Source organism: Rhinolophus ferrumequinum, chromosome 14 (genome assembly GCF_004115265.2).
Source record: "Rhinolophus ferrumequinum isolate MPI-CBG mRhiFer1 chromosome 14, mRhiFer1_v1.p, whole genome shotgun sequence".
In the NCBI taxonomy this organism is placed as follows: Eukaryota; Metazoa; Chordata; class Mammalia; order Chiroptera; family Rhinolophidae; genus Rhinolophus; species Rhinolophus ferrumequinum.
The window spans coordinates 59,478,429-59,505,550 of NC_046297.1; the positions used below are offsets into that span (position 1 = coordinate 59,478,429).

The window sequence follows — 27,122 nt, forward strand, 5'->3', positions numbered from 1 at the left end:
TCTTATCAAAAATATTTTATTTACAAAAAAAATTAATTATACTCTACATCCTATACTGGAAATACATTGAATAATTGCTAAAATAAATACAGGCAATTAATTCAATCTTTTATAAGAATGAGCGAATTTGACATTTGAATGTTATCAAAGCTTAACTTAGAACATAAATAGTTAAAAAGGCAAACTCAAGTTTTAGTCTCATTTCTTGGCATGGTGTTTGTTTCCCACAAGCTCTCCAATCAGCAAGCCGCAGAATGTTATGTACCTTTTTGTATTCCGAAGGTAGAACGTGCAGCTTTTTCTTAGGCAGGATAGATGGAACATAGAGGTCTGCATGGAAAAGAAGCAGAAAGGCAGGAAACAGAGTCCAACCCTTCTCCGCATGACTCTGCTTCATCACAATACTTTTTCTGCAACTACTCATGTGTTCGATTGTTTTTAACACAGGTCTGCATGGCACCAGCTACAAGACAAGATGGGTCGTGTCAAAGGTCAAACTGGATAACCAAGGCTCTGGAGAAGCAAGCTTAGCTGGACTACAGGTACCTGGTTCATCATTTTTTTTTTTTTTATGTGCCAATTCTTGATACACTTAACTAAACCTTGATATCATTTCTGCTATGTAAACATATCTACGTAGGCCAAGAACAGAAGAGATGAAGAAATTATCTGTATAATTCAGAAAAAAAAATCCTCCCTAGAAAGTAAAAGGATAGAACATGAATCTGCTATTTTGAATCTAAATGCTTTATATTTATTATAATTTATCCAACTCAAACATGGAAACCTCATACTAACATGTAAAGTGAACTGGTAAACTGAAAAAAAAAAAGACAGGTATAAAATGTTAAATATATAGACAGGATCTGGTGAATTCAGGCCACAGAACAAAATGATGAACTACATTGTATTTGTCCAAATTATACAGATAATTTTTTCCACTTTCCTTTTTTACTCAGCCTGGGAAAACACTGCCAAAATCTCCATCGATTATTCATCTTTGATACGTATGTTAGGTCCAGTGCTGGATGCCCAGTGTTTTCTTTTGAGGACTAGCATTCCCTTTTATTAATCTTATGAAAAAATTGCACTTTTCTACCCCTTTGGCCTTGATTTTCAATGATTTATTTTTTTTGTACATATAAGTATGTATTTTTACTCCCAAAGTGTGACAGGTATATTGGCCTTTTCTAAAAGAATGAAAAAAAGTTAAAATATTGAACGTTTAAATACTTTTTCACAGAAATAAACTATTCGATTTTAAAAGGTAGAGAGAGAGAAAAACAGTTTATTCTTTCTATCATGAACATCAGTCAACCAAGCTTCACATTTTGGGTAGGTTTTTTATAAGTTTGAATTTTTTTAGAACCTATTTTATTTTTAAAAGGAGGAAGAACAGGTGTATTTTGGCAGAGAAGTAAAATATAGAATATGCAGAATTTGTTTTAAAAATTGGCATACAAAATTTTAAAACACAGTACAATTATATAAAAATACAGCACAGCCAACGGCCTTTAAAATTTCCTTTGGCATTTCATTTGGTAGAGTTAAACAGAAAATCCTTTAAAAAAAAAATTAGCTATCAACACAGTCCATAAGTTAGGTTGTATATGTTGTAAGAACTTTTCCTTGAGTTTCCAAAATCCTTTTCTTCCATGATAACCCACATAAAGCATGGCTAGTGAGGTATATAGGGCAAAACACTGGTAGGCAGATGTACAGTAAGGAAAAAGTGCATAAACAAAGAATTCTTCCCATTTTCATAGAAATAACAAGTTAAATCTGAGTTTCTTCTTCTTGGTGTATCACTTTACTTTGGCAGAATCAAAATAAATGTCTTTGTTCAAGTCCCAGCAGCAGTGATATGTCTCCTTTGGTGGCATTATCTGATGCCACAATATTGGACAGTCCCTAGAGGAACTCAGGTTTTGTGTGTCTGCATGTGTGATTGCAAATGTCAAACAATGTAAGATCATACATCAAGCACCATGTCATACTGTTGTCCCTTCTTCCGCCTGCCACATTTACTGATGAGAACCACATACAGAGTCAAAAGCATGACCCAATAGCATACATAGAGCAACGTTCCAACAATTAGAACTGTCTGCTTGGATTCTGAGAATGGCTTTTTAGATTCCTTATAAATGGTGAAAATCACACCACCCAGGAGGATTGTAAACCAAACCGATACTGGAATGAGTCCTATGAAATTAACAACAATAGTTTTCCTTCCAGATGTGCCCCACCCAGCTTTGTTTATCGTTGCAATTGCAAACATCTTGGCTGGAAGTAAACTTGACATGTACAACACTGAGTAGAGGGACATGAAGACCATGACGATATTTCCTCTAAGGCAGCTGGCAAAGGATGATTTTATGAGACCTACTAACTGGACAGTTAACAAGAAGAGGAGGATGTTCCAAATTTTGCCCCGGTAGAAGAGCTGGATTACTGTGGCAATGAGAAAGAAAGGGAAGAATCCAGTGATAACTGCTTCGTAGGTCATCCACAAGTGATGTTTATGAAACCACATGGCATTGTACAGCCACTCTCGGAAGTACGACTTGCTCCATCGGGTCTGTTGGTTTAACCACCTGAGATATTCTACAGGCGTTTCCGTAAGGCACTTGGATCGAGCCGTGTATTTTGTTGCATAGCCCAGACTCAGCACTCGGTTCGTTAGATGCCGGTCGTCCCCGAAACTGCACTGGCTGCCCATAAACTCCTGATTGTACCAATCTTCCACAAATTCATGCAGCAAGGAGTTTCTGTACATTCCCAGGGGGCCACTAATGCACTGGACACAACCAAAATAAGACTGACAGGCCCTTTCTATGTTAAAAGCCATCCAGTATCTCACACTGCTGAGGAAGGAGATCCAGGAATCATACTTGTTTAAAATCTGCAAAAAGGAAAAAAATAAGTAAATAAAAGATAAACCTTAGCTTAAAATACCAACAAAATCTGTACTGTTGTGAGGTTACTTAACTATCTAGAGGTTTGTTATTTTGGCTCCCTTCTTCTTGTAGACATGATTATATTTTATTTTCTCTGAATCTATATTGCTAGATTAATTTGATAAATTGTGTGTATGTGTTGGGACTCCGACATGTTTTTCTAATTCATCGCTCTCTGACTTCTTCTAGCTATGCTTTTTGTTCTTGTTCTTATTATAATACTGAGGTGGTTTTTGTTGGGTTTTTTTTTAAATTAGGTTTTAGTTCTCAATCCCTAAATTCTTCTCCCCAGACACTCTTTTCTACCGTCTAAGATCTGAAGGTTTTAAGGCCTGTTCCCGCCTGTTCTGGTTCATTTCCAACTCATCCAACCCTTGGCTATAAATTTTCCTTCTCCCCCGCTTTTTGCAATGCCACTGATAAAAGGGTTTGCTCTGGCCTCCCCTGAAAACTTGAATCCTGAAATAATGCTCTGTGTAAAGATTATTCAAAATTATAAGCTTTTTCTTGGCAATATTTCTAAATTCTGCCCTGTTTCAATTTTGTTCAGTGTTCACCTGGATGTTGCATGTTTCATTTTTATCACCAGGTTATTTTTTATCCATTGTCGTGTCTTTTCTTTGCCTTCACTATCATCATGTATACACAAAATGCATCATACAGCAACACAACATCTAAACTTTAAAGTAAAATTTCAATGTGCTTTTCACCTTTGGCTAAAATGTGATCTCACACTAGCAAAGGACTCAATTTATTATTGACATATTTTTACATATTCAGTTTGCCATTCTACAAATTGCAAATTGCCTTCATTAATCTTTGCTTCACTAATTGTTTCTCCATTGATAGCAAATAATGGGAAATAAATAATAATCAGTGAGAAATAAATAATAATTGGAAAACCCACTTATTAATTCATTGCTTCTCTGCCTTTCTTATTAGTACAAATTTGAGTTGCAGTTTCTGTTCCTTTTGTTTTCCAATTTGTATTTTTTATCAACCACATATTGATCAGCTTTTTAGTTCATTTGCAACTAAATGAACTCCAACATCAGATTCTTCCAGAACATGAAGTTATGGCTCAAGAAGGTCTGGTGGAAATCATTACACATTTACAGTATGTTATATGTAACTTAAATCAGGCACTACAGACATGGGTTATATCCCAGGATAAGCAAAGAAATCCTAAATTATTTCAATTTGACAGAAGAGGCAACAAAGTGAGTTAAAAGCACATTCTTATGTATCTCTAGCAGCAAAAATGATTCCTGGCACAGCATTTTGTGGGTAGTAAATATATGTTCATTGAGTCAATGAACAAGAGTGCTACTAAAAGTGACTCGGGAAAAACGTGAAGCCATATGCACCTGGACATCTCCACCGACACCTCCAACCATGGGGTCCTCTTCTAAAACTTTTACCATCTCCACAGAGGAGGCTGGGTCAAGCATGGTGTCTGAATCACAAACCTGCAAAGAAAGTAGAAAATGAGTTAAAGGAATGGAAGAACTGTGAGTGTGCTCTGTACAGTCAAAATTGGGCATGCACATTATGCCTTCAGCCTTATTGTCACAAGGCCTCAATAAGAAGTATCACAGGGACGACAGAGTTTGTTACATAGCACGGCCAATACAAAGTGCTTGTTTACAGCAAGCTCATTATTTAAATTCATGACATTGCTGGAAGGTATGCACTAGGTATGTCTTATAGGGTGACCAGCTTGTCCCAGTTTGCCATGGATGTTCTCATGTCGTAGTAATATCCCAGTTTCCTAGGATTTGGAAAACATCTTGGTTTGGTCACCCCTAGATTTTTTTTTTTTCTCAATTGGCTTAAATAAGGCTTTTAGGCAACTTGTCCTTCATGTCTGAATAATGATAGAAAAACTGCTATTACTGTATGAAAAGGGAGGTTTATTGAAAAGTTATTCCCCCCTCCCATTTTAATATGATGAATAAAAGACAGAAAATTCTCCTATAGCTGGCTATATAATTCTGAAGTGAGATGTCCATATGACCTTGGCAGATGTCATTGCAACAAAAAGGGAACTAACAGAACCCTCAGATCATGTTTTTGTTCTAGAGCATTGTTTCATCTAGCCCTTTGAATATAAAAGCAGATATACATTATCTTAAGCTGTCCTAGAAATGCTAATGGTACAATGCTTATATGACTCAAAAAAAGCAATTATGAAACCAAATCAACTAGGACTTCAAGAAAATTATGCAGATTAGTCTATACCCACGAACCCGCGACAGGCATTTCTACGGGAGGCCCAATGGGACAAAGTTATAATCAGTACTTGTCTTTCCAGGCTGATTTCTGAACCAACTGGAAAATGAGATAGAATAAAGGAGATGAGAAACCAAAATCGCACCTGTATACTCATAAAGCTGATGTGGAGAATAGGGCTTATTTCTGTAGAGTAGCGGGCTTCATAATTATGTTCCCCAGTATTAGATAGTTATCTATTCTCAATAGCATCCAAAGGGGCCAGCCCCTTCCTGCAGAAGGTATGACAGATGCTTGCACCTTGGTGGTAGCCCACTCCCAGAAGGAAGGAGGAAGCAGGAGTTGGGCGACCCCTTACTCCTTCCATACTCACCAATCAGTTTACTAAGTCACTTCTCTTAGGGAGAAGTGAGACAACTGGGAAAGGCTACTACCTTTCCCACAGGTGAGTTATACTTGTGGATGGAGGTGCTTCCACATGATCAGAGAAATCAGCAGTAGGAAAAGTACTGCTCCCTCTCTCTCCCTGATTGACACTAATAAGACATAGTATTCTTTTCTGGGGAATGCAGCAAGGCCCTAGTAGATATAAAGTGTTCAAAGTTGACATGCAATGAACCAGTTTAACATCCCCATGGAAACAATAAATGACATGATTGGCAGCGACTGACGTGTTATCTGCAATTCTCATTATTTTACCATCAACTCTGGCTGTACTGGATGGATTTAATCAAGATGTATGCTATTTATTTATATCAAAAGGAATTAGCTTTACAGTTCTCAACTGCGTTATAGAAATAGGGATTTCATACACCAGTTTTAAATGGAAACAAAAAACTAAGAAAATAATTTGTAAAAGAAACTCTCAGAGTTGAAGGGGATACAGATGTGTATATATATATATATATATATATATATATATATATATGAGTCCTTCACATAATTAGCTAGGGAATCTCAATATTTTTAAAAATGTGCCTGTCTAAATTTTACAAATAGCTACTTTTTTCTGGAAAAATATATTTATATGTACACCTGAAACTAATACAAAATAATATTGAATGTCAACTGTAATTTAAAAAAAATAGTCACAGAGATATAAAGTCCAATATGGGGAAATATAGTCAATAACATTGTAATAACTATATGCCAGATGGGTAATAGACTTATTGGGGTTATCATTTTGTGAGGTATATAAATGTCTAATCACTAGGTTGTTTTGTATACGTGAAACTAATAAAAAAATTAAAATGAAACATTTAGATCTTTCTATAATGGGGTAATACAGATAAGAAAAATTTAAGAATAATAATAAATTTGTGATATCTGTTTAAAAGTATATATACTGGGGGTGCCCAAAAAATGTATACACATGACTTGTATTCATCTTTTGTTATTGGCATATATTGAGTATTATGATTTTAATACAGGTTTTTCCTTTCTTAAAATGTGTATACATTTTGTTGTGTGTACATGTTTGTGAAAACAGTTTAAATGCATTATTGGAATATATGGGGTATCCAATTATAAAAAATGAAATTATCGCCTCTCTGGATTTAACTATATCAATTTTAGGGTTAACTCCTCTTTATTTTATTTAACTTATTTAGAAGCATCCAGTTTCTAAGTAAAAACCCAGGTACTAATATATTTGTTTATTTACTTATTCTTATTTTTCCGCATTCTATTTTGGTCCAGCATGGTCTCTTTTAGGGAAAGAAAAAAAATTGACAGCAGCTAGGCATTAGTTTCTCACAGTAGAAAATAGGATTTTACTAATACTTGGATTTCTACCCAAGCATCTCAAGCCTCAGAAGCCTAAAGAAACTCCTCCAAAGCGATGTTTTGCCTCTGCCATGCCTTGTCTATCACTGGTTTGAATGTGGCTACAGAGCAGGCAGGATGGTGAGGAGGGTAGAGAAAGTAAAGGCAGAAGTTCAGTCCACCTTTAGAATCCAACATCCTGAGAGTTCATGGCCACACCCACTTCTGTTGACTCAAGCTGGAAAAGGTAAAACCAGAAAGCTAAAATAAGTCTAAAAACAACAGGAAGGGGGCAATCTAGAATTAATGTTCAAATAACTCCGCCTGCTTGTGAGCATAAGCAGACCAAGGGAACTGCCCCTTACAAATGACTGAACTTGAACCAAACTTCTGAGGTTCCGCATATTTAAATTAGCCCTGCCCCTCCCCAGTTTCCGACAGCAAAGTACCAGAAGTTCTCTGAGAGAGACTGTTTGCATAGGGAGTTTAACTGTCAGAAGAGAAAGCTCTGAGAAACATCTTGGGAAGGGGTTTGTTACAGTGGATTTAAAGAGCTTTATGAAGTTCAATTTCTGGATGTTATTTGGTGATTGAATATGCCAACTAGAAAGCCAGAATCTTTGAAAGTATGTAAAAGCATGTATGTTCATGAACCTAATAGTATTTACATTTTAGTGTGCAAAGAGAGTAACTTTAGCTCCTCGTAAAAATCAGTATAGCAGGAGCAAGATGTTTAATTGTCTCCTCACCAATTAATAACAAATATGTAATGTCATGAATGCTGGTTGATTCTTTAGCTCTAGCTAAGAAGCTGTGGGAGGATACCCACCAGTTCACACAGAGCTAAACCTCACATGGAGAGAAACTTACAGGACATGATTTGCACACCAGAAGCAGTTCAAGAACAAATCAGAACGTTTTTCTGTCCACACTGAATGTTGTCACTGGAATTTGCTTAAACCACATAATCACCAGTCCGAAGATTTCTCACTAGGAGATTCTGAAGTGAAGCGAAGTCACCAAATTTTGACTAAAATTAGTGGAAAATGTAAAGGCAAAAAGAGCTTATTGGGAGGAACCAGCCACCTCATTCTTAACAACAAATCATCAACGAAAGTATGTCAGACCATGGCTCTTCCTCCTTCACTATCCTAGCCAAGAGTTCAGTGCTTCTCCTTTCCTATCAAGAACAGTGGGTGGCAAACTTAGTTCTGTAGGCCAAGTCCAGCCTGCCACCTGTTTTGATACAGCCTCTGGGCTGAACATGATTTTTACCTTTTTAAATAGTTGAACATCAAAAGACTATTTTGTAACACATGAAAAATATGAAATTCAAATTTCAGTCTTCATAAATAAAGTTGTATCGGAACTCAGGCATGCGCATTCGTTTTCCTATTATCTACAGCTGCTTTCACACTAAAAACAGCAAAGTTGATGAATTTGCAACAGAGACCGCATAGCCTGCAAAGCGTAATATTTACTACCAAGCCTTTGACAAGCAAAGTTTGCCAACCTTGGGACTAAAATAATTGGTTGCAGGAGCACGGACCTCTTTCCTAAAATTAAAAAAAAAAAAAGTAAAAATAATAAAAAGTAAATTTTAAAAAAGTTGCGATTAATATATTCTAGGCCCCAATTGTAATTCTAATAGATTGTTTTAAAGGTTATCTCCATTTCCATGTTATAAATAGTAACTGCATAAAAAATATAAAATATTAATAAATTAGATGTTTTTCTTTAGCCAAGATTTGCATATGATAAGAAGAAATGCCATCAGAATCAAGAGGCCTCAATTAAGTCTTGAGTCACATCTCACTGGTTCTATGACCTTGAACAAGCCACTTACCATCATCATGGTACTGGATGGGACAAAGCCTATAAAGTACCTTGTAAATTACAAGGGACTGTAGAAGTACGCCATTAGTCTTAGGTAATAGTCTTTACATTTTTATGCTCCCTAAGTAAACACATACCCTTACTACAAATAGATGACCCAGTAGAATCTCTAAAAGAACATGGGAATTGATTACCTTTAGAAAATCTCTTATCACAATGAACAAATTCAAATGTGTCTGAAATGATCTACAATAATTAGACTACTGTGTTTCCCCGAAAATAAGACCTAGCCGGACCATCAGCTCTAATGCGTCTTTTGGAACAAAAATTAATACAAGACCCAGTCTTATTTTACTATAATATAAGACCCGGTCTTATTTTACTATAATATAAGACTGGGTCTTATATAATATAATATAAAACCGGGTCTTACATAATATAATAAGACCCGGTCTTATATTAATTTTTGCTCCATAAGACGCATTAGAGCTGATGGTCCAGCTAGGTCTTATTTTCGGGGAAACACAGTATGTTACTAGAAAGAAACTAAAATGTTACAGTCCTGAATTAGAGTCCTGAGCTGGGAGCGATTTCAGAGAACATTCATTCTCTAGCAAGTAAACAACAGAGTTCCGTCTAGAATTCGTATTTCCCCATTTCTATTTCAGTGTGCCCTTAATCTTATCCTTTAAAATGAAGGATACAAAGAGACATATAACACTCTCAACATCGGTGCTCAGAATATTTCCCATTGCTTAGGCTTCTTATACAGAACAGGAACCAATCAAATATTGCATACAGTGGACTCTCATTACTCTCAGTAGTTATGTTCTACAAAGTTTCTGTGAACACTGAATTAGCAAATAGCAAAAACTTTTTTCTAGCAGAAATACAGGGTTAGGTTCCTCCGAGCCTTGGGTCACAACAATTTTGTCTGCTGATCAATACCTAATCTTGTTTTATTTGTTTCTGTTTTAATACACTATATATGTGTATATAGTATATTAAATATACAATATATAGTATATATAATATATAGTATACATGTATATAGTGTGTGTATATATATATATATATATATATATATTATACACTGTGTGTGTGTGTGTGTGTGTGTGTGTGTGTGTGTGTGATTGACATCGAACTCATGGCTAACAGCACTGTAACTCATGCCTAAACAAAGCTCTAACATTTTCTCCATAGGCAATCACAGCCTTCTCTTGCACTACTACACTTGGAGCCATGTTAAACAGATACATCACCAAAATTTGAAAAATATGATACTACATAGACAATGAAGAAGTTACTTGGTGACAGTATAAAAGCTGAAACAAGAAGGCCCAGCATGGTCTTGTTTGACCTCAGCTAGGAACATGCACCTAGACTGAATCCAAGTTTTTGCCACGCTGCATATCTGTAAATGATCATAAAAGTACTTGCAAGTATTGATTTGGGGGTTACAAATCCATTTTAGTGAAGAGTGTAATTTGCAAATCCAGAATCCGTGAATAACAAGGAGGAACTCTTACTATGAATGATTTAGTCTTTTCTGCTGCTCAAAGAATCTTGGGTAACTAGGATGCTGCCAGATTAAATTAACAATAATAATAAAATTACCTTCTTCCCTTTAGAAAATGTTCATACTTATTGTGTATTTTCTACCTGCAAAATCCCTAATGTACGCATCAGGGGTATTAGTTTTTCCTTTGTCGCACAGAATGGTGACCACTTATGTTGGCCACTTATTATCCATGTTCGGTGATAAGAGATATGAATAAAGCAATTATATAATCTAGACATCAAAGGATACTTAAAGTCTTCCGATATTGTTAAGTACAAAAAAAAACCCACAAAAATGTCAATATAATATAATCCCAAAAATTGTTTTAAAAATAAGGGAAAAATAGAAATGTATACACTGGAGAATATTAAATTTGATAATCTATGGGTCATGTCTGTGATGCAGCTCATTTTAATTTAGCTCATTGTGCTTTTCTATAGTTTTAAAACATTCTGCCATAAACGTGTTACTTTGATTAATAAAATGCTATTATAAATACTGTTTTCAAAGGTAAAAAAAAAATAAGACTTATGCCCTACCTTAATTAAGCCATATCCAGACAGCTCTAGATATGTCCTACTATGAAATAAAAAAGTTTGCCCAGAAATGCTTTGATTCAAAACTAAGAAAATCTTCCTCATGCTCTTTATTTCTCACTTCCTTCATCTTCTTTTCTCAGTTTATTGTTTTTCTTCTGTTTTTCTAGCTCCTCCATCTCTAAAAGCAGCCACTAGCATCATAGATGAATTTGCTACCACACTCAACTGGCTTTCTCCTAGACTAAAACTTCTCCCCATATTCCATGTCAGCTTTAATTATTTGAAGGACTTTAAAGCTAAGGGAATAGTCAGAGAGAGGTAGAAATGAAAGGAAAGAGATCGAGGGAGAGGTAGTAATTGATGTAAAGCTTTGTTCTGCAGGAGACCAGAGGGAGGCAACCCAAATTCCCAGGAGTATCTGTAGAAAGGTTAACTTGGAGATAGGACGTGAGGTTGGGAATCCTTGACACTATAAGAAGGAGAGAGTAAAGATCTTGATGGCATTCAGAACCAGTACTTTTGATTTTCTCTTTCATAAGAGGCAAGGTCATCTGTTAGTAGTTAAGCAGGGAGGAGTTTGGGTAGGGAGCTGGAAGAGTGGTGAAGGTATGAAATAATAGGTCATGAGAGCAATAAGCAAGACATCTATTTAGGATCAAGTAAAAAGAGTACTGACTGGTGCCAAAGACCCAGCTGCAACTGGAAACCAATCATTTTGGCCATTTCTCTGCACAGTGAAGCAGTGTTTTCCAGCCAGGTTAGCAAATATGTGACCAGATGGTCAATTTCTTCCTGTAGCCCCCATTTCCTCTTGTGTATTAGCACCTGAACTTTGCTTCCTTCCTTCCCTAATCAACCTGAGCTCCAAGTTCGGTCTCTCAATTGCTTGTAATGCTGAGTGGCCAACATCTTCCTCCGGGCTCTGTTTTGTCTTTCTGTGGCTTCTTCTCTGAAACCCTCAGATCCTGGGTCAGTCAGGATGTTAGATGATAGTGTATTAGTTTGAACCTTACAACATTTCCATTTTTATAGGGCACACATCGTTAAATGTTGGGGAATGTGATAAGCGATGGCAGGGTGGAATTACATTCTGGTTACAGAATGCCACAAGATTTTTCACCCTTGTTTGAGCACTTGGAATAGACTGAGAGTCCCAGGAGGGTTACCAGCTGCTGCTCCCATCAGTCTATCCAGAGGCTTCAGCCTGAAGAAAGGAAAGCTCTCCAGCCTAATTAGGGCTCCAGCAGAAAGCCTACTCCAGTATTTTATATTTTGTATTATTTTTTCCTGGACAGGCACAATGTCAAGTTGTCAAGGATACAAACAAAATTCAAAACAAGAATGATGAGAAAAGGGGGTTTGGGAGGAGCAAAAAAAAAAAAAAAAAAAAGAACACCCACAAAATCACTGTTTTGATTAGAAATGACAAATGCAACAATTGTTTTAACTGGAATTAAAAGCAAAAAAATCAAAACAGATGGTTTCTCATTTTAGGCCCAGAGCTTCCTTCTTCAAATCCTCTCTGTAAGTTCCCCAGTCATCCCTTCCTTTACACAGGTCATTTCATCCCTCCTCTGGGCCTGAAATGGCACTATATTCATAGGTAAAAATGTCCTGAGTTAACTGAAACTACCTTAATTTTGAAAGTTGTAGAAATTAGGAGAAACTTGGGGTTGACACTCTATAAACTCCCTAAAACAGAGATCAGTAACTATGCAGATTGGTACCAATTGAAGAATTGCCTCAAAACTCTTTAGATGAACCAAAATGAGCCCTGTGGTCATGATGAACCTGGACAAAAATTTTTGAGTAAAATTAACAGCAAATGTTTTCATAATACGGACAATACCATCATTAACAACTTTTGCTACCTTTGTAACTTTTGTACACTTAACATTTTTTGAAATTGTTACCTCAAACCCCTGTGAGATTGGAGGAGGTCCTGCTCAGTCATCCAGCGAGGAGTAATATCTGTATTAGAACCTCAGTCAACTGACTCTAAAGCCAGCGCCCGTTGTCATCCCATTACAGACAGACCCACCTGGGCATGACTGTGCAGCAATAAAGTCCCCAAGGTATAGGATGGGGCTTCTGAAAAGAAGGATTGCACTTTTAAGAGAAAGGGACAAGTGTCCCAGTGGATTTTTTTCTTTCTTTTTTTTTTTAACCAGAGACATTTCTCCCTTCTCCATGGCCAAAATCTAACTAAAGTAGGAGTATTCTGAGAAAATTTTTTACACCTTGAAAACTCACAGGGATCCTACTAACATCCTAAAGAAGAAAGTTTCAATAAGAACTAGGAGAGGAGAAAGAGACCCTAGAGTGAGCAGTCAGGAAATTAATGAGACCAGCCTGTCTAATTTTCATGCAAGCAAACACCATCACAAACGCTTTCAAAGGTCAAGTTGCAGTGAGTGAGGTAATGCTGTTTGGGGAGTGAAATAAACATTACTTTGGGTTTTACTCTGGGAAGGTTTCTTTCTTTCTCCCTTTTTCATTTTCCTTCCTTTTCTTTCTCTCTCTGTCTCAGTTTTGAATTCCTTACCCTTTTCAATCAAAATTGTCCTCATCACCCCCATTTTGCTGGGTCTCCATGAAAAGCATTTTATAGCCTTCCCTTGGGCCTGCTGCAGATTTTCTCAAGACCCTCTGCTCGGCAGACACTATTTTCTTACAAGCCTCGAGATTTTAAGAGTGTGGAAAATGACGTTGGATTTGACTTGGCAGAACCAAGGGGGCAGAGAAGGGAAGGGAAAGGGAGAGAAAAGAAGGAAGGGTCTCCTGTTCAAAATAATCTTGATTTCCCACCAATAACACTGCACAAGTTAAGCATGTTCATAGATAGTCTTAACAGTTTTACAAGATTTTTTTCCCTCTCTTTCAAAATGTGCTTTTCAACAGTCATGCTGTTTTCAAATGAACTGAAAGGAGTACTGTGTTCAGAAGTGACACGGATGGGGTATAAGCATATGACTGGAGAGATACAAAAGCTGCTTTATTTAAATGTATGTTTGCCCTGGCAGCAATTCGGAAACCTACCTGTACATAATCCACACTTCGTCCCAGGGCTCTGAAGGCCGTGTACATGACTTCTCTCTTTCCACCCCATTTCTGCATGATGCAAATACTTTTGTTGGACAGGACCAACTGGGTGACATGTTGTGAGCTTTCTGTATGTGATTCTTCCGTCTCACCGGGACCCTTCTCGTGAAAGTTGTTCTTCCAGATATAAGTGGCTGATTTGTCCCTGCCCATGACTTCACTGAAAATGTCCATCATGTACAGGTCATCTTCCGAGTTCCCATCTATGACCATGACAACTTTAATCCCAGGGTAGGTGAGCCTTTTCACAGATTGCAAACATTTCCGTAAGTAGTCGGGATCTTCCTGATATGCAGCGATGCAAAGAGCAACAGATTTGTTCAGTTTGATGGGGGTTTCCAGGGATTTTTTCATTTTTCGGTGCTCCAAAAAGGCAAATAGGCTTTGGATGATGAGGTGTGATGCTAAAAAGGCACCATACAGTCCAAAAGAGAAATAGTAGTTATCGGTTTGGATAAACTGGTAGCCAACAATATAAGCAGCTGTGATTCCCAGGAGGAGAGAGACTCCAAAGAGTGTGGTTCCAATTATTCTCAGGATACATAGAAACCTCTCACAATGCATCTGTAATACAAGCAAACAAAACAGTGGTGAACGACTCTTGTCCCACACTTGTTAGATACATGGTATCGTGGGAACAGTATTAGAACAGGAGCATCCGGGAGGTCTACGTATGTCGTCAGAGCTAGGAAGGTGTAAATCCGAACTCCCCTAGTGATCAAGGCAACCTTTCTTCCTACACCATGTTGTCTCCTCACCCCCAATACCGACCAGGAAAACATCCACAGGAGATTTTGCTCAATTGCTCGTGTGTAATTTCATCTCATCTCCAGTGCAAATCCCTCAGCTCACTCCCTTTCTCCATGCAGCCAGCTGTAGTTGGAGATCAGGACACCTGGATTCTAGTATCAGCTCTTGCATCAATTAGCTGTGTAAGCTTTATAGGTTACCTCTCTGGGCCTCCATTGTTTTAATCTGTTAACTGAGGGAGTTTAGACTCGATTATTTCCAAAGTCTCTGTTGACATGAAAAGGCTTGATGCCTGGATATCCCACAGTCATCTATCAAAGCCCCTGCAACTCTAAATTGCAGTATTCTGTTCAGAAGGGCCATCCCCTCCATCCACCATCACTAATATCAGATGGTTAGATCCAGGAGAGCAGGAACCTTACTGGAACACAGTAAGCACACAATAAATGTTTGTACAAAGATGTCATAAAGTAGCATCATGCTTAACTTCAATAGGTAAGTTTCCCATCCTTTTAAAAGCTATCATATTAAACCTGAAACACATTTCAGCTCTTACTCATAGCCAATTTTGTACTCCCCACTACAGTTTTTGTATCTCCTGATTAAGGTTTTGAACAACTGGACTTTAGGAGGACCATAAAAGCATCTGGTAGTGTCTGGTAGACCTTTCTTTTCAGTTTTCTTTTTGGGTTTCTGGACCCAATTCCAATGTGTGTGGGGGAGGAGGTTTCTGGACACCAGCTATGTGTCCTACAATTTAACTCAATTCTGACACTAGCTACTTGATAGTGTCAGATTCCACAGATTAAGGGTTCAGTGCCATGAGGCAGCTCCAACCTCCGCCCCCCACCTTCAGATGCCAGTCTCAAGCTCAGATTGTCACCTGTACTTCTGACTATAAATCAGAGCTTCCCAAGGCCCCTCCTTGGGTCCAGTTAATTCGCTCACATAACGCAGACAACTCATTTACTCACATTACTGGTTTATTATAAAAGGATGTAACCCAGGAACAGCCAAAGATTCATAGAGCAATGTGTAGGGAAGGGTGCAGAGCTTCCCTACACTGAGTTTGCTACTCTCTCCAGATCACCAACCCAGATGCTCTCAAAACACTCTCCTTCAGGGTTCTTATAGAGGCTTCATTACATGGGCACGACTGATTAAATCATTGGCCATTGGCAACTGAACTCAACCTCCAACCCCTCTCGTCTCCCAAGAGGTCTAGGGGTGGGACTGGAAGTTTCAATCCTCCAATCACATGGTTGGCTCCACTGGCAACCAGGCTTCCCTCATCCTTAGGTGCTTTCCAAGTCACCTCATTAACTTAACAAAAGACACCTCCATGGCTCTCCTCACTTAGGAAACTCCAAAGACCTTAGGAGCTCTAGGCCAGACATATACTTGACCCTTGAGCAACACAGGTTTGAATTGTGTGTGGGTCCACTTATACATGGATTTTCTACCCTTGAATGTGGAGGGTCAACTTAAATTGTACGGGGATTTCTGAGTGGGTGGGTAGCCCAATCCTTGAATTATTCAAGGGTTCAATTGTATATTTTTTTATTATAAATCACAATGATCACGGTTTTGTTTTCCCCCCAAAGCTTATTTTCCTCCTCTTCTAAGACTGAACTATAATAAGGGACATAATTGGTACAAATGCAGTGTCCCCGTCTTCAATCATTCACAGCAACTTCAGGGTTTTTGTCACATTTACAGATAATGAATACTTAATCTTTTTCTTTAATTCAACTAGTTTTTGAAAGCTAAGTAAATCTCTTTTCAATGGAAACGTTGGCTAAGCAATTATATCTGCAAAATCTCTTGCTGGATATGCTATCTATATTGTCCTATTCCACATTAAGGCTTCAAATTGAATGTCTACATAGCACCTAGTATGATCTTGGTTGTTACTTGTGGCCATCTGGTTGAGCAGCTCCAAGAGGCAACGTTCACCTTCTCATCCCTGGGGTCATACACTGAAGTGGTCCTGAGTGAATCTGAATCATACTTTCGTGTAGCTGCTCACCAATTGTTTTCTTTCCTTTGGACTTTGGAGAACAGACTAGTTGATGTGGCCGTGGTGGTCCAGCCTTGGGAAACTGCAGATGGGCCACTTTCAACAGAGACTTTTAAAAGGGAGAAATGAGTGGGCCTCCTTCAATCTCTTTGACTTCCATAGCCTTGATGCTCAGATCAACAAGGTCCTAGGAGATTGCACAGCCCACAATTAGAGGGAGCTTGGTCCTTGAATTGCCACATGGGAGGAGCCAGCCACCAGTCAGGAATTCCTCCCCTAGACTCTAATGACATCAAGAAATAATTCGAGTTGTTGTTTGTTTACCCATCATGAATTTTGCGTTTAGTGTACCCTAAGAATATGACCTAGGTTGGGGCCAGCCCGGTGGCTCAGGCAGTTGGAGCTCCATGCTCCTAACTCCGAAGGCTGCCGGTTCGATTCCCACATGGGCCAGTGGGCTCTCAACCACAAGGTTGCTGGTTCAACTCCTCAAGTCCCTCAAGGGATAGTGGGCTGCGCCCCCTGCAACTAGCAACGGCAACTGGACCTAGAGCTGAGCTGCGCCCTCCACAACTAAGATTGAAAGGACAACAACTTGACTTGGAAAAAAGTCCTGGAAGTACACACTGTTCCCCAATAAAGTTCTGTTCCCCTTCCCCAATAAAATCTTAAAATATATATATATATATATATATATATATATATATAAAACCTAGGTCATGCAACATAGCCTGGAGACAAGGACTTGAGCTTGTGTACACTGTTTTCTTTTGTTAAATAGAGATGATATGGTAGTACTTGTCCCTGACCCCACCCAAGGCTGCAGGGAGGAGCAAAATCAGTGTTTGTGAAAGTGTTTTTAAAAACCAGAAATGCAATGTAGTTTAAAGAATCGGCTAACAAGGAAAGTAACACACACACACAAACACACACACACACACAAACACACACACACACACAAAACACACACACACACCCAAAAACACACACACACACACACACCCAAAAGGGGTGGCCGGTTAGCTCAGTTGGTTAGAGTGCAGTGCTAAGAATACCAAGGTTACCGGTTCAATCCCCACATGGGCAACTGTGAGCTGCGCCCTCCTTAAAAAAAAAAAAAAAAGTGTGTTCCATTTCTAGCACTTATGTAGGACACCATAATACGTAACACATGAGCCTTGATAAAGGTAATCACAGCACAAATGGAAAAGTTCAGGCTTAGGGGAGTGGTGAACTGCTGAGTTTTCAGTGAAAGGCAAGAGAGCACAGCATCCCTTGTTAATGAAAACAGCTGGCGGGATGCTGAAAACTCCCAAAGGGTGCATTAACCACTGCCTAAAGGTGCTGGGAGCACCAGACTTGGAACTTGTCTGTGTCTGAGACGTGAGTCATTCGCACAAGAGTGAAAATTTTCAAGGGGACTAAAACCCTCTGCCAGGGAGAAGCTGAAGTGTGTGTTTCACTTGTGTTTAAAATCACCATAGCCAGCAAAAGAACTGCCTGCTATTCTTTTTCCATTATTCACATTTTCCTTGCTTTTATCAGCACGTGGACGGAGAGTGTTCACATAGCATCTGCTGGCCACAGCTGAAGTGGGAACACCCTCTTACATCATAGGAGTCTACAGAATGTCCTTTTGAAGCCTGGGAAAAGTTGCTAGTAATTTGCAGTGATGTGGCTAGAATCAAACCTTTCTATTTCTGCACGATACCGCATTGTTGCGTAGTGTGACACACACAGCATCTCAGTCTAGGCCAAAGGGCAAATGGCACATTTCAGAGCCAGCTTAACTGAGGGAGTACATTGATCTCAGGGAGTGACACACAGGATGTGTTTCTTTATAATTTCCCTTGGGTGATTTCATAGATATGGGCACCATATGTGTGAGACTTTCTGAGACAATCCCCAATTCAAACACTCTGTTTCATAAGCAAACTCTCCTTGTCAGACATATGGCTTTATTGTTAAATTGGAAAATCTGGTTAGTTTCATCCTAGATCATAAGACCTTACTGCTGGATAGAAAGATGATTTAGAAATCTAACTTCCATATTTAAAATATAAAGCTTGGATTTTTTTTGGTTTGGACCAGTAGACTTTCCCCTATTCATTGATTTTTTTCAGTTGCTATTGGACCTCATAACAGTTATTCACTAAGTAGTATTCTTCACAGAATTCTGAGCCAAACCAAGTGGTAAAGAATGGCTTGAGGTACTATAATGTAGGTTCCACAGAGCCAACAGACATTCTTTAAATCTTTTTTCACTCATGTGTCCCAAGGACAAAAACCTGAGTTATAGTCTTTATAAATATTTACTGACTACCAACCTGACTTATGGTTGGTAGTAAGTATTTACTGAATGAATGGATGTAATTTTATCAATATCATATCGGCATCATTGTTATGTCAGCTGATATTTACTCATCGTTCATTAGGTTCCAGGCAGTGGAGCAAGTTTTGTTTGTTTCGTTGAATAGCATGATCCTACTTAGTTTTAATAACTTTAAGTGGTAAATATGTTGTTACTATCGTGTTACAAATAACATATGCATCTGACAAGGAAACCAAGACCCAGTATTTAAGTAACTTGCTCAAAGGAGTAGTATCCACAAGCTGGCATAATGCCAGGTGATTCGAATATTCTCAGTAAATATTTGCTAAATAGATTTGAACCCTCATCACAAAATAGGCAGCATCCTCTCGTTTCTGGATAAGTAAAACGTGTTGTAGAAGAAAAGATTAGAGGGCAGCCGGCTGGCTCAGTTGGTTAGAGCGCACTCGCAACAACAAGGTGGCCAGTTCGATTCCCACATGGGATGGTGGGCTGCGCCCCCTGCAACGAAGATTGAAAACAGCAACAGGTCTTGGAGCTGAGCTGCGCCCTCCATAACTAGATTGAAGGACAACTACTTAGAGCTGATGGGCCCTGGAGAAACACACTGTCCCCCAATATTCCCCAATAAAAGTTATGGGGAAAAAAAAGATTAGAAAAGAACTTTGAAAACTGTTTTCCTGCTGTTATGAAAAATGATGAATTGACATGCCCTAAGGTACAGACAAAAACCAGCCACTACTCAAGAAGATATCTGGGCTCGTATAATTTTCTTTACGGGTATAGCCAAAAGGCACATGGAATGAGGTTGTCATAAAGGAAGCTGGTGGGTCCATCTATGCAACAGCTGTGCTGCCCAAATCCTATTTTACAATAAAAAAGGCACTGGGTTTCCAGTGGTTCCACCCACAGTGCAGATTCAAGACTTGCTGTTAGATTATATACCCCAAGCAGGATTCTATGGGATATGGATCACAGGGCATCAGAGCCATTTCCATCCCCTTGACCTTCTCGTATTAACCAGAGGGCAAATATTGGATGAGAGAGAATAACAGCTGATCTCACTGCCCTAGTGCAGTGGCAAGAACCGAGTCTCCATAGCTTCATAAAGGGGTCCTTTCATTTTGGATCTGGGGGAAGCTGAAGTGAATTCAAATTAGTAGAGTCAGCATCTGAGAAAGGCTGCAGACATTAGTCCAAAAGATACCTCTTAGCTTACCAATCCTTCACAAGTAACTCCTCCCACGCTGCCCTATCTTCATTCCCTGTCACTCTCTCCCCTGAACCCTGCTTGATTTTCTAAATAGCACTATGTACACTCTATGGCTATAGGACTTGTGAGTCTCAATCAACTGTGCATTCCTGTACCAAAAAATGAAAACAGGTTCCGGCACATAGTAGATACTCAACAATACATTCTGAGTAAATGAGTAAGTCCATCTGGACTCAGACAGTCAGTGCAGACTGACGGAGCACAGGTCCCTCCCCTATCTTTACTGCAGTGAATATATGCTGAGCCACTCAGAGTGCCTCTCATTCAGCAGTTTTTGTTCTTTTAAAAAAAAACAGTTCCATAATTTCTTGCTCAGGTATCTAAAGATAATGGGGGCGGAGGGTTGAGTACCAGATCAATTCTAGGAGACCTTTGGAAAACAAAGTTAGAAAAGGAAAATAGAAGAGAACAAAAACACTAACCTGAAAAGGTATCTGTGCCCCCATGTCCATTGTAGCATTCTTTACAATAGCCAAGATAGGGAAACAACTTAAGTGTCCATTGATAGATAAAAGGATAGAGAGGTGTGTGTGTGTGTGTGTGTGTGTGTGTGTGTGTGTGTGTGTGTTATTCAGCCATAAAAAAGAATGAAATCTTGCCATTTGTGACAGCATGGATGGACCTCAAGGGAATTGTTCTGAGTGAAATGGGTCAGAGAGAGGATACAGTGTGATTTTTTACACATGGAATCAAATAAATAAGTAAATAAATAAATAAAAGCTGAGCTCACAGATACAGAGAACAGACTGGTGCTTGACAGAGGTGGGAGGTTTGGAGGTGGGAGAAATGGGTAAATTGTTTTTTATTTTTAACTTAAGTAAATTGGATTTGTAAAATATCATAATGTCCTATGATGATATGATTAGGAAATTGTCTTTAGCATCTATATGCTGAAATAATAATAATCAATATTTATCGAACACTTTCTACATACCAGACATCTTGCTAAACACTTTAATACATTTCACTTAATCTTCACAGCAGACCTAGGAGCTCCTGTCTGCTCCATTTTACAGATTAGGAAACTAAGGCTCAGAGAAAAATACACAAAGGCTTGATGGTGGAGCTGATATTCACACCAAGGATTGACTATGGAGACTATGATCTTGACCTCGACACCTTATTACACCTTTTAATAAAAACATGCTTATAGATGTGGGAGATGATACCAGTTTACTGTGCTAGACAGAAGTGTAACTTTGGGGCAGCTAACAAGCCTCTTGGTACAACTAGTTGAACCCTAATAAAAATTTATCCTCAGACACAATTTTCCCCACGTATTTTATTTTTCAAAACAGACATTTCTCATTCCTCCTTCACTATCTTATCAGAACATTAGGACTTTTTCTTTTTTGCATTTTATCATTTTTGGTAATTTTTTGTTTTAATGTTTCGGCATGATCCTTCAAGATAACCTGCTATTAAGCAATTGTGTTGCACATATGCACTATAGATATTTGCACAAAATTAAGCAACTGGTCACAATTTTTTTCCTAACAGAAAGCTCAAGGATTAAGTAAAACTATAAACCATACATTGTTTGATTCATTCGTGCCCAATTTTAAGTTCTAGGTAAAATTTAGAAAGAAAAAAAAAAATCTTTCCTTCACTTAAACATCTAAACCTTTCCGTCAAATGCTAAGTAGTCCATAATTACAAAGGTTGAATTCAGGCGTGAGAGGGAGGGATGATTAATGTAGCGGTGTCTAAAGTATGTTTGATTACTTATAACAGATCAAGAAAACCAAGGATATTACACAGGACTCCTTTCAAAGTAAATCCCACCCAGATCAGTCAGCACAGATTTTAAAAGTCCAGAAATCAGAATGCCCAGTTAAGATAATTTACTGAAGCAGCTCAGCTTGACCTATGGAAAGAGTACACTCTGGTTTCCATGCTCTGCGCTTTGAAGTGGGCCTTTTTCTCCAGTCTCATTGCAGTTATCCTAGCAGAGATGCTGGAGCCAAGCTTGCAGGGTCAGGTGATAAAGGCTTTCAAAGGCCTGGTCACCCCAGCTGTGTCTGGATCTAGAGCTTTAGGTTTCAGATTTCTCCTCATTTGCACCATTAATATGGGTCAATTATTCCTAGGATGCCAGTTCTCCTAACTGCCCTATTGGTTCTTGAACTTCACTAGCTGAACTTCATCCAAAAGTTTCAGTGTGGCAAAGGGAAACATTACAAAAAGACTTGACATGGAATCTTAGTTCTGTCTTTTCCTCCACTGGCTCTTGGGCACGATGTCTTTAGGTCAAAACCCTGTGCCAACGCCAAGTCTATTCATGAGTCTTTCCTGATCTCTCTGAATCAAATGTGATTTCTTGTCTATTTGAGACTCCATAAAACGTGACTAATCCAGCTGCAGCATGCATGTCCAGTTCAAAGGCATTCTAGTAGTCACTATTTCTTGGATTAAATTCCATCCACACATCTTCCTAACACTGTGACTTTGATAAAGTTGCTTAATCTTTCTGGGCAAGGATCCTTTATTTATAAAGTTTTCTTTTCTAGGTCAGGGGTGGGGTGAGGATGTTAGATACAATGTATGGAAAGTGTCTAACTCAATGTCTAAGACATATTAGACATGTGATAAACAGTAGCTATTATTTTACTTTTCTTATGGGCCAGAACCTATTTTGCCTTACACTATGGTTATTTGAAGACTTGAGTACACTTTTTGTGTGATGAATCCCATTAAAATGTGAACTGCATCTTATTCATTTTTAATAATCTGCAGTACAGCTGTATGCATTTAAGAGGCATTCATTCATAAATATTTCTTTAAATAAAATACTTAACAGTATGACCTTGTTATATATATATATATATATATATATACATATATATATATATATATTTTTTTTTTTGACTCGTATCAGTGACATCTTTCTAGATTGTGAGCAAGGCAGCATATAGTATGTCCACCTAAATAACATTCAAAATAGACTTGGATAACTTAAGGTATATGCAATAGGATGTTACTTATTCTATGCAGATTGCTGCTAGAGAGGAAAAGATTAAAACTAAGCTGGGGTGATGGAAGTGATTTTTCTTCAGGGAGCTGTCCCCACATTCAGCTGTCATACCAGTTGCCGATGGCTCTGTCCTTTCAGCCTCTTGGTGGAACAAGTCTGGGTGTGTATGGATAAAAAGAGAACCCAGGGAGGGCCAGTGGGGTTTATGCTCTATTCTCCCATTTCATTAACTCATTGCTCCCACACGTGAAAGTCACGAAAGCTAATAATGTAACAAACTACTTGTCCTTAGATTTAAAATGTAACTGACTTTGCCAAAAGGGATCTTCACATTGATCCATAGATAACCATTTACCGCACAGTGCCAATGAATGGAAAGTAAATGAATCAGGGAAAGGTGTGTGTTTAAAAATTCAAGGGAAAAAATGTTTTGACAGAAATCTCACCTGGTATGGAAACCATGTGTGAGGAAGCATTCATGAAAGTCAACACTGTGGGATTATTCTATAAATTGAATTACCCAATCTGCCTTACTTTCTAGTAAGTTTCATATTCATTTGTTGCACAATTCCTTTTTTCCAGGAAGGTAGTTGGCCAAGTATCATCTCTGTTTTGTGGTGAGTGACATTGTAATTTGATACTAGCCACCAATTTATGGCCTTGAATTTTTGTAAGCTGCATAACTTTCTCCGGTAAAGTGAGGATTCAGTTCTAGGAACAATACAAGCCACTCAGAGAATACATATTTGTCAAAACGTCTACAATACATTTTTCTATTCACCCAACTCAAGTAATACATAAATGAAAAAGAGGAGGGATAATATCCTAAGTATAATACTGTACTCCACAAATGTCTATTTAGAATTCTGGTTTGTTCCACAATTGCAAACACATATACAACATAACATACATCCTAAAACAGGTACTTTAAAAAGTTAAACGTTTATTAAAAATGTAAAAGAATAGTCAAAATACTAAGAAAACCTTTTATGATGGGTATTAAACAAACTCTACCTCGGTTGTGTGAGTAATCTCATTTAGCCTCTAGAAAAATGCAGTAAAAATTAATATAATGAATGTGTCAACTTGCAGACATTGGAATGAAAAAGTTTAGCATTTAGGAGTTCTTTTCTGTAAAATTTAATGTTGTATCTACAAATAGTTTGTGGGGCATATATTTGTTCCAGCCAATTCTACATAAATACACATTTTAATTTTAAACATTTCATTAGCATATTTGAATGTGTTGACCTTTTAAATTTTTTGTTAAAATGACCTTTTTTAAAAGTTCATAATCCTTATTAACACCTCCAAGGATACATTATCATATGCCTTCTCTGTAATGAGGAATCTGCCGGGAGGGGGGGGGGAATCGGGGGGAGGGGGACCTTGAAACCTACAATGGGTAGTTAAATTCTCTCTTATCAACCGCAGCACTGTCTTCAGCAAAGCCCAACCAAGAACTACCTTAACTTTGACACTGAGCTGAAACTCTATATAATCAGACCTCGAGTTCGGGGAAGCCCTTCATGGCCAATCAGCGCTTCCCGATCTATTGCGTCACACTCCCCGCTGAGCGTGACGTCAAAGGCAATCCCCAAGCTAGCCACGTGGGTTGGAGGAGAGTAGCTTTTCTGAGCAGCTGTTCGGGAGACACCGGCAGCAACGGTTACCAGGGGTGGGAAGCTGGGCAGGGAGGGGCCGACAGGGCTCTTACACGCACCTCCTGGGAGCTCGGCTCTGGCAGCTCGCTCGCTCCGGTGGCGCGCGGGGCCGAAGAGTCCCAGTGCTGAGCGCCGGCGTTTGGGGAACGGAGGGAGAGGCGCGGGGGAAGCTGGCACCTAAGGCTGTGTAATAGGAGCCGGGTCTTGTAAAGCCTCCTCCCCAGGCACCGCCTCTCCGCTCCCAGCTCCTCTTTCCAGCCTTAATTATCCTTTCAGCGCGTTTCCTTGGCCGGAGGAAAGAGCCTCCCTCGCCTCCCAGTTCTCGCCCTCACACAGACCCTTCTTTCAGACCCGCCCTCCGGTTCACATGGACCCATTTCAGAGTCCTGGCTCAAGCTGGGCGGGAACCAGCGTGACGAATTCTGCCCAAGGTGTTGATTATCCATCCCAACCCAGCCTCTGGCTCGCCTCCCACCTTCACCCCTGGCTCCCGCGGACCCCCGCCCCCAACCCCGGACTGGGCGCTCGGAACGGCGCCCCCAAGCCCCCCACCCGGCTGTGCCTGGCGCTGCAGCTGCGGAAAGAAGCGCCAGCGTGCTCGGTGCCACGTCGGAATTGGCTCCCGGGACTTTGCAGCTGCCGGCGCGCATCGCGCGGTCCCCAAGCACGCCCTGCCCCCGGGCGGCCGGCGGGCTGGCGGGCCCAGAGCGGAGAAGGGATGCGCGCCCTCCTCCTGCTGGGGTCTGCGACAGCCACCGCTGGCGTCAGGGACCCCTGGCCCGAATAAGGCTTCCGGAGCCCAGCTGAGCCCGGACAGACCCAGCCTGACATTTTAATGGGGGTGCAGGCAGTGCAAAAGAGGGGAGGCCGGAGAAAGAGGGGGGAGTGGCCGAGCGAGGCCGGTAGCTGAGAGGAGGTAGCGGAGGGCCCTCCTTCTCTGGGGTCCCAGCTCTCCGAAGCTGGGAGCCGGGATCGCTTTAACCCTTTGCATTACAAGTAAGAAGCAGTAAGTACTTGGAAGTAAAACGCTCTGCGTTGTTCCAGGGTTTTCCTCCCCACATCGAGAGTGTGGGAAAAAAGAAGGAAAGGGATGAGGAGGTAAGGGGGAAGGAAGCGGCTATGCGGAATACATTTTCTTTACACAGTCGAAATTCGTGTTTCCTAACTCGGGAGCCCCTCTGCGGCTCCGGAAGATGCGGAATGGAAAAGTACGTCCCGGGACGTGCAGTCTTTCCCGGGCAGAGTTTACCTGTGTTCCTAGCAAGGCAGCGGATTTCTGGAGAGCGCCACAGGGATGGTAAAAGATAAATTGCTAAGCCTGACAGTGGTCCGAAGTACCCTGATTTTCAGTCTGTTGGAAATTTTCTGATCTCAAACTTTTCTGTCGAAAACTAACTTTAAAATTTTTAACACTTACGTTGATAATTTCTTCCCTCTCCCTGGCCTATTCGAGGACCCTCATGCTTCACCAAATCGCGCCAGTGTAACGTACCTTGTTCAGCTCTTGGTCATAAAGTTGTCCTCAGCCTGTCTGTGTGGTCCCGGAGGGCCGGTGGCGGGCAGTTTCCAAAATTGAGGTAATAAGAGATCAGATGAATTTGAGACGACCGGCCAAAAAAAATAAAAAATTTAAAAACAACATTTAAAAAGGATGGGGGCGTCTTCAAGGTTTGATTCTCCCCCACTTTAAAAGGAAAATTCACTACTATTCTTTTTGATATTTCCGTTGCACTTCAGTCTATTAATTCTTAAAAGAAAAATTTGTGCTTTAAAAATAAATTAACTTTCTTATTTATTATTATTTTGTGTGTTGTTCCTTCTTTCTTTTTTTTTTTTTTTTTTTTTTTTTTTTTTGTTCCAGTCCCTCTCCCCTGATATCGTAGTCTCTTCTCTTTTTCGTGTCAAAAAAAAAAAGAAAGAAAGACGGGTGAAGACTCAGCAGAACCCAGGAAGCGCAGAATCGGGAGAAAGTCTTTGGCTGGGGCTGATTCAAGTCCCTGGTTCAATGGGCTGCTGGAAGCCAGGACTGGGTAATTCTTTCCAGACGTCTTGACTTCTCCTTCCTCGCAGTTGTTGCCTTTCTGCCTCCTCCAACTTAAGGGGGTCTTAACTAGAGAG

At 39.6% G+C, this 27,122-nt stretch overlaps 1 protein-coding gene across 1 annotated transcript; it reads right to left on the reverse strand.

Annotated features, from left to right (window-relative positions):
• On the reverse strand, positions 1-27,122 carry HAS2 (hyaluronan synthase 2). The gene is made up of 4 exons (XM_033125761.1): positions 26,497-27,122; positions 13,929-14,555; positions 4,325-4,426; positions 1-2,902 (listed from the first exon to the last, which is right to left on the reverse strand). Exons 2-4 carry the CDS (start codon positions 14,553-14,555, stop codon positions 1,973-1,975), a joined length of 1,659 nt encoding a protein of 552 aa, XP_032981652.1. The 5' UTR covers positions 26,497-27,122; the 3' UTR covers positions 1-1,972.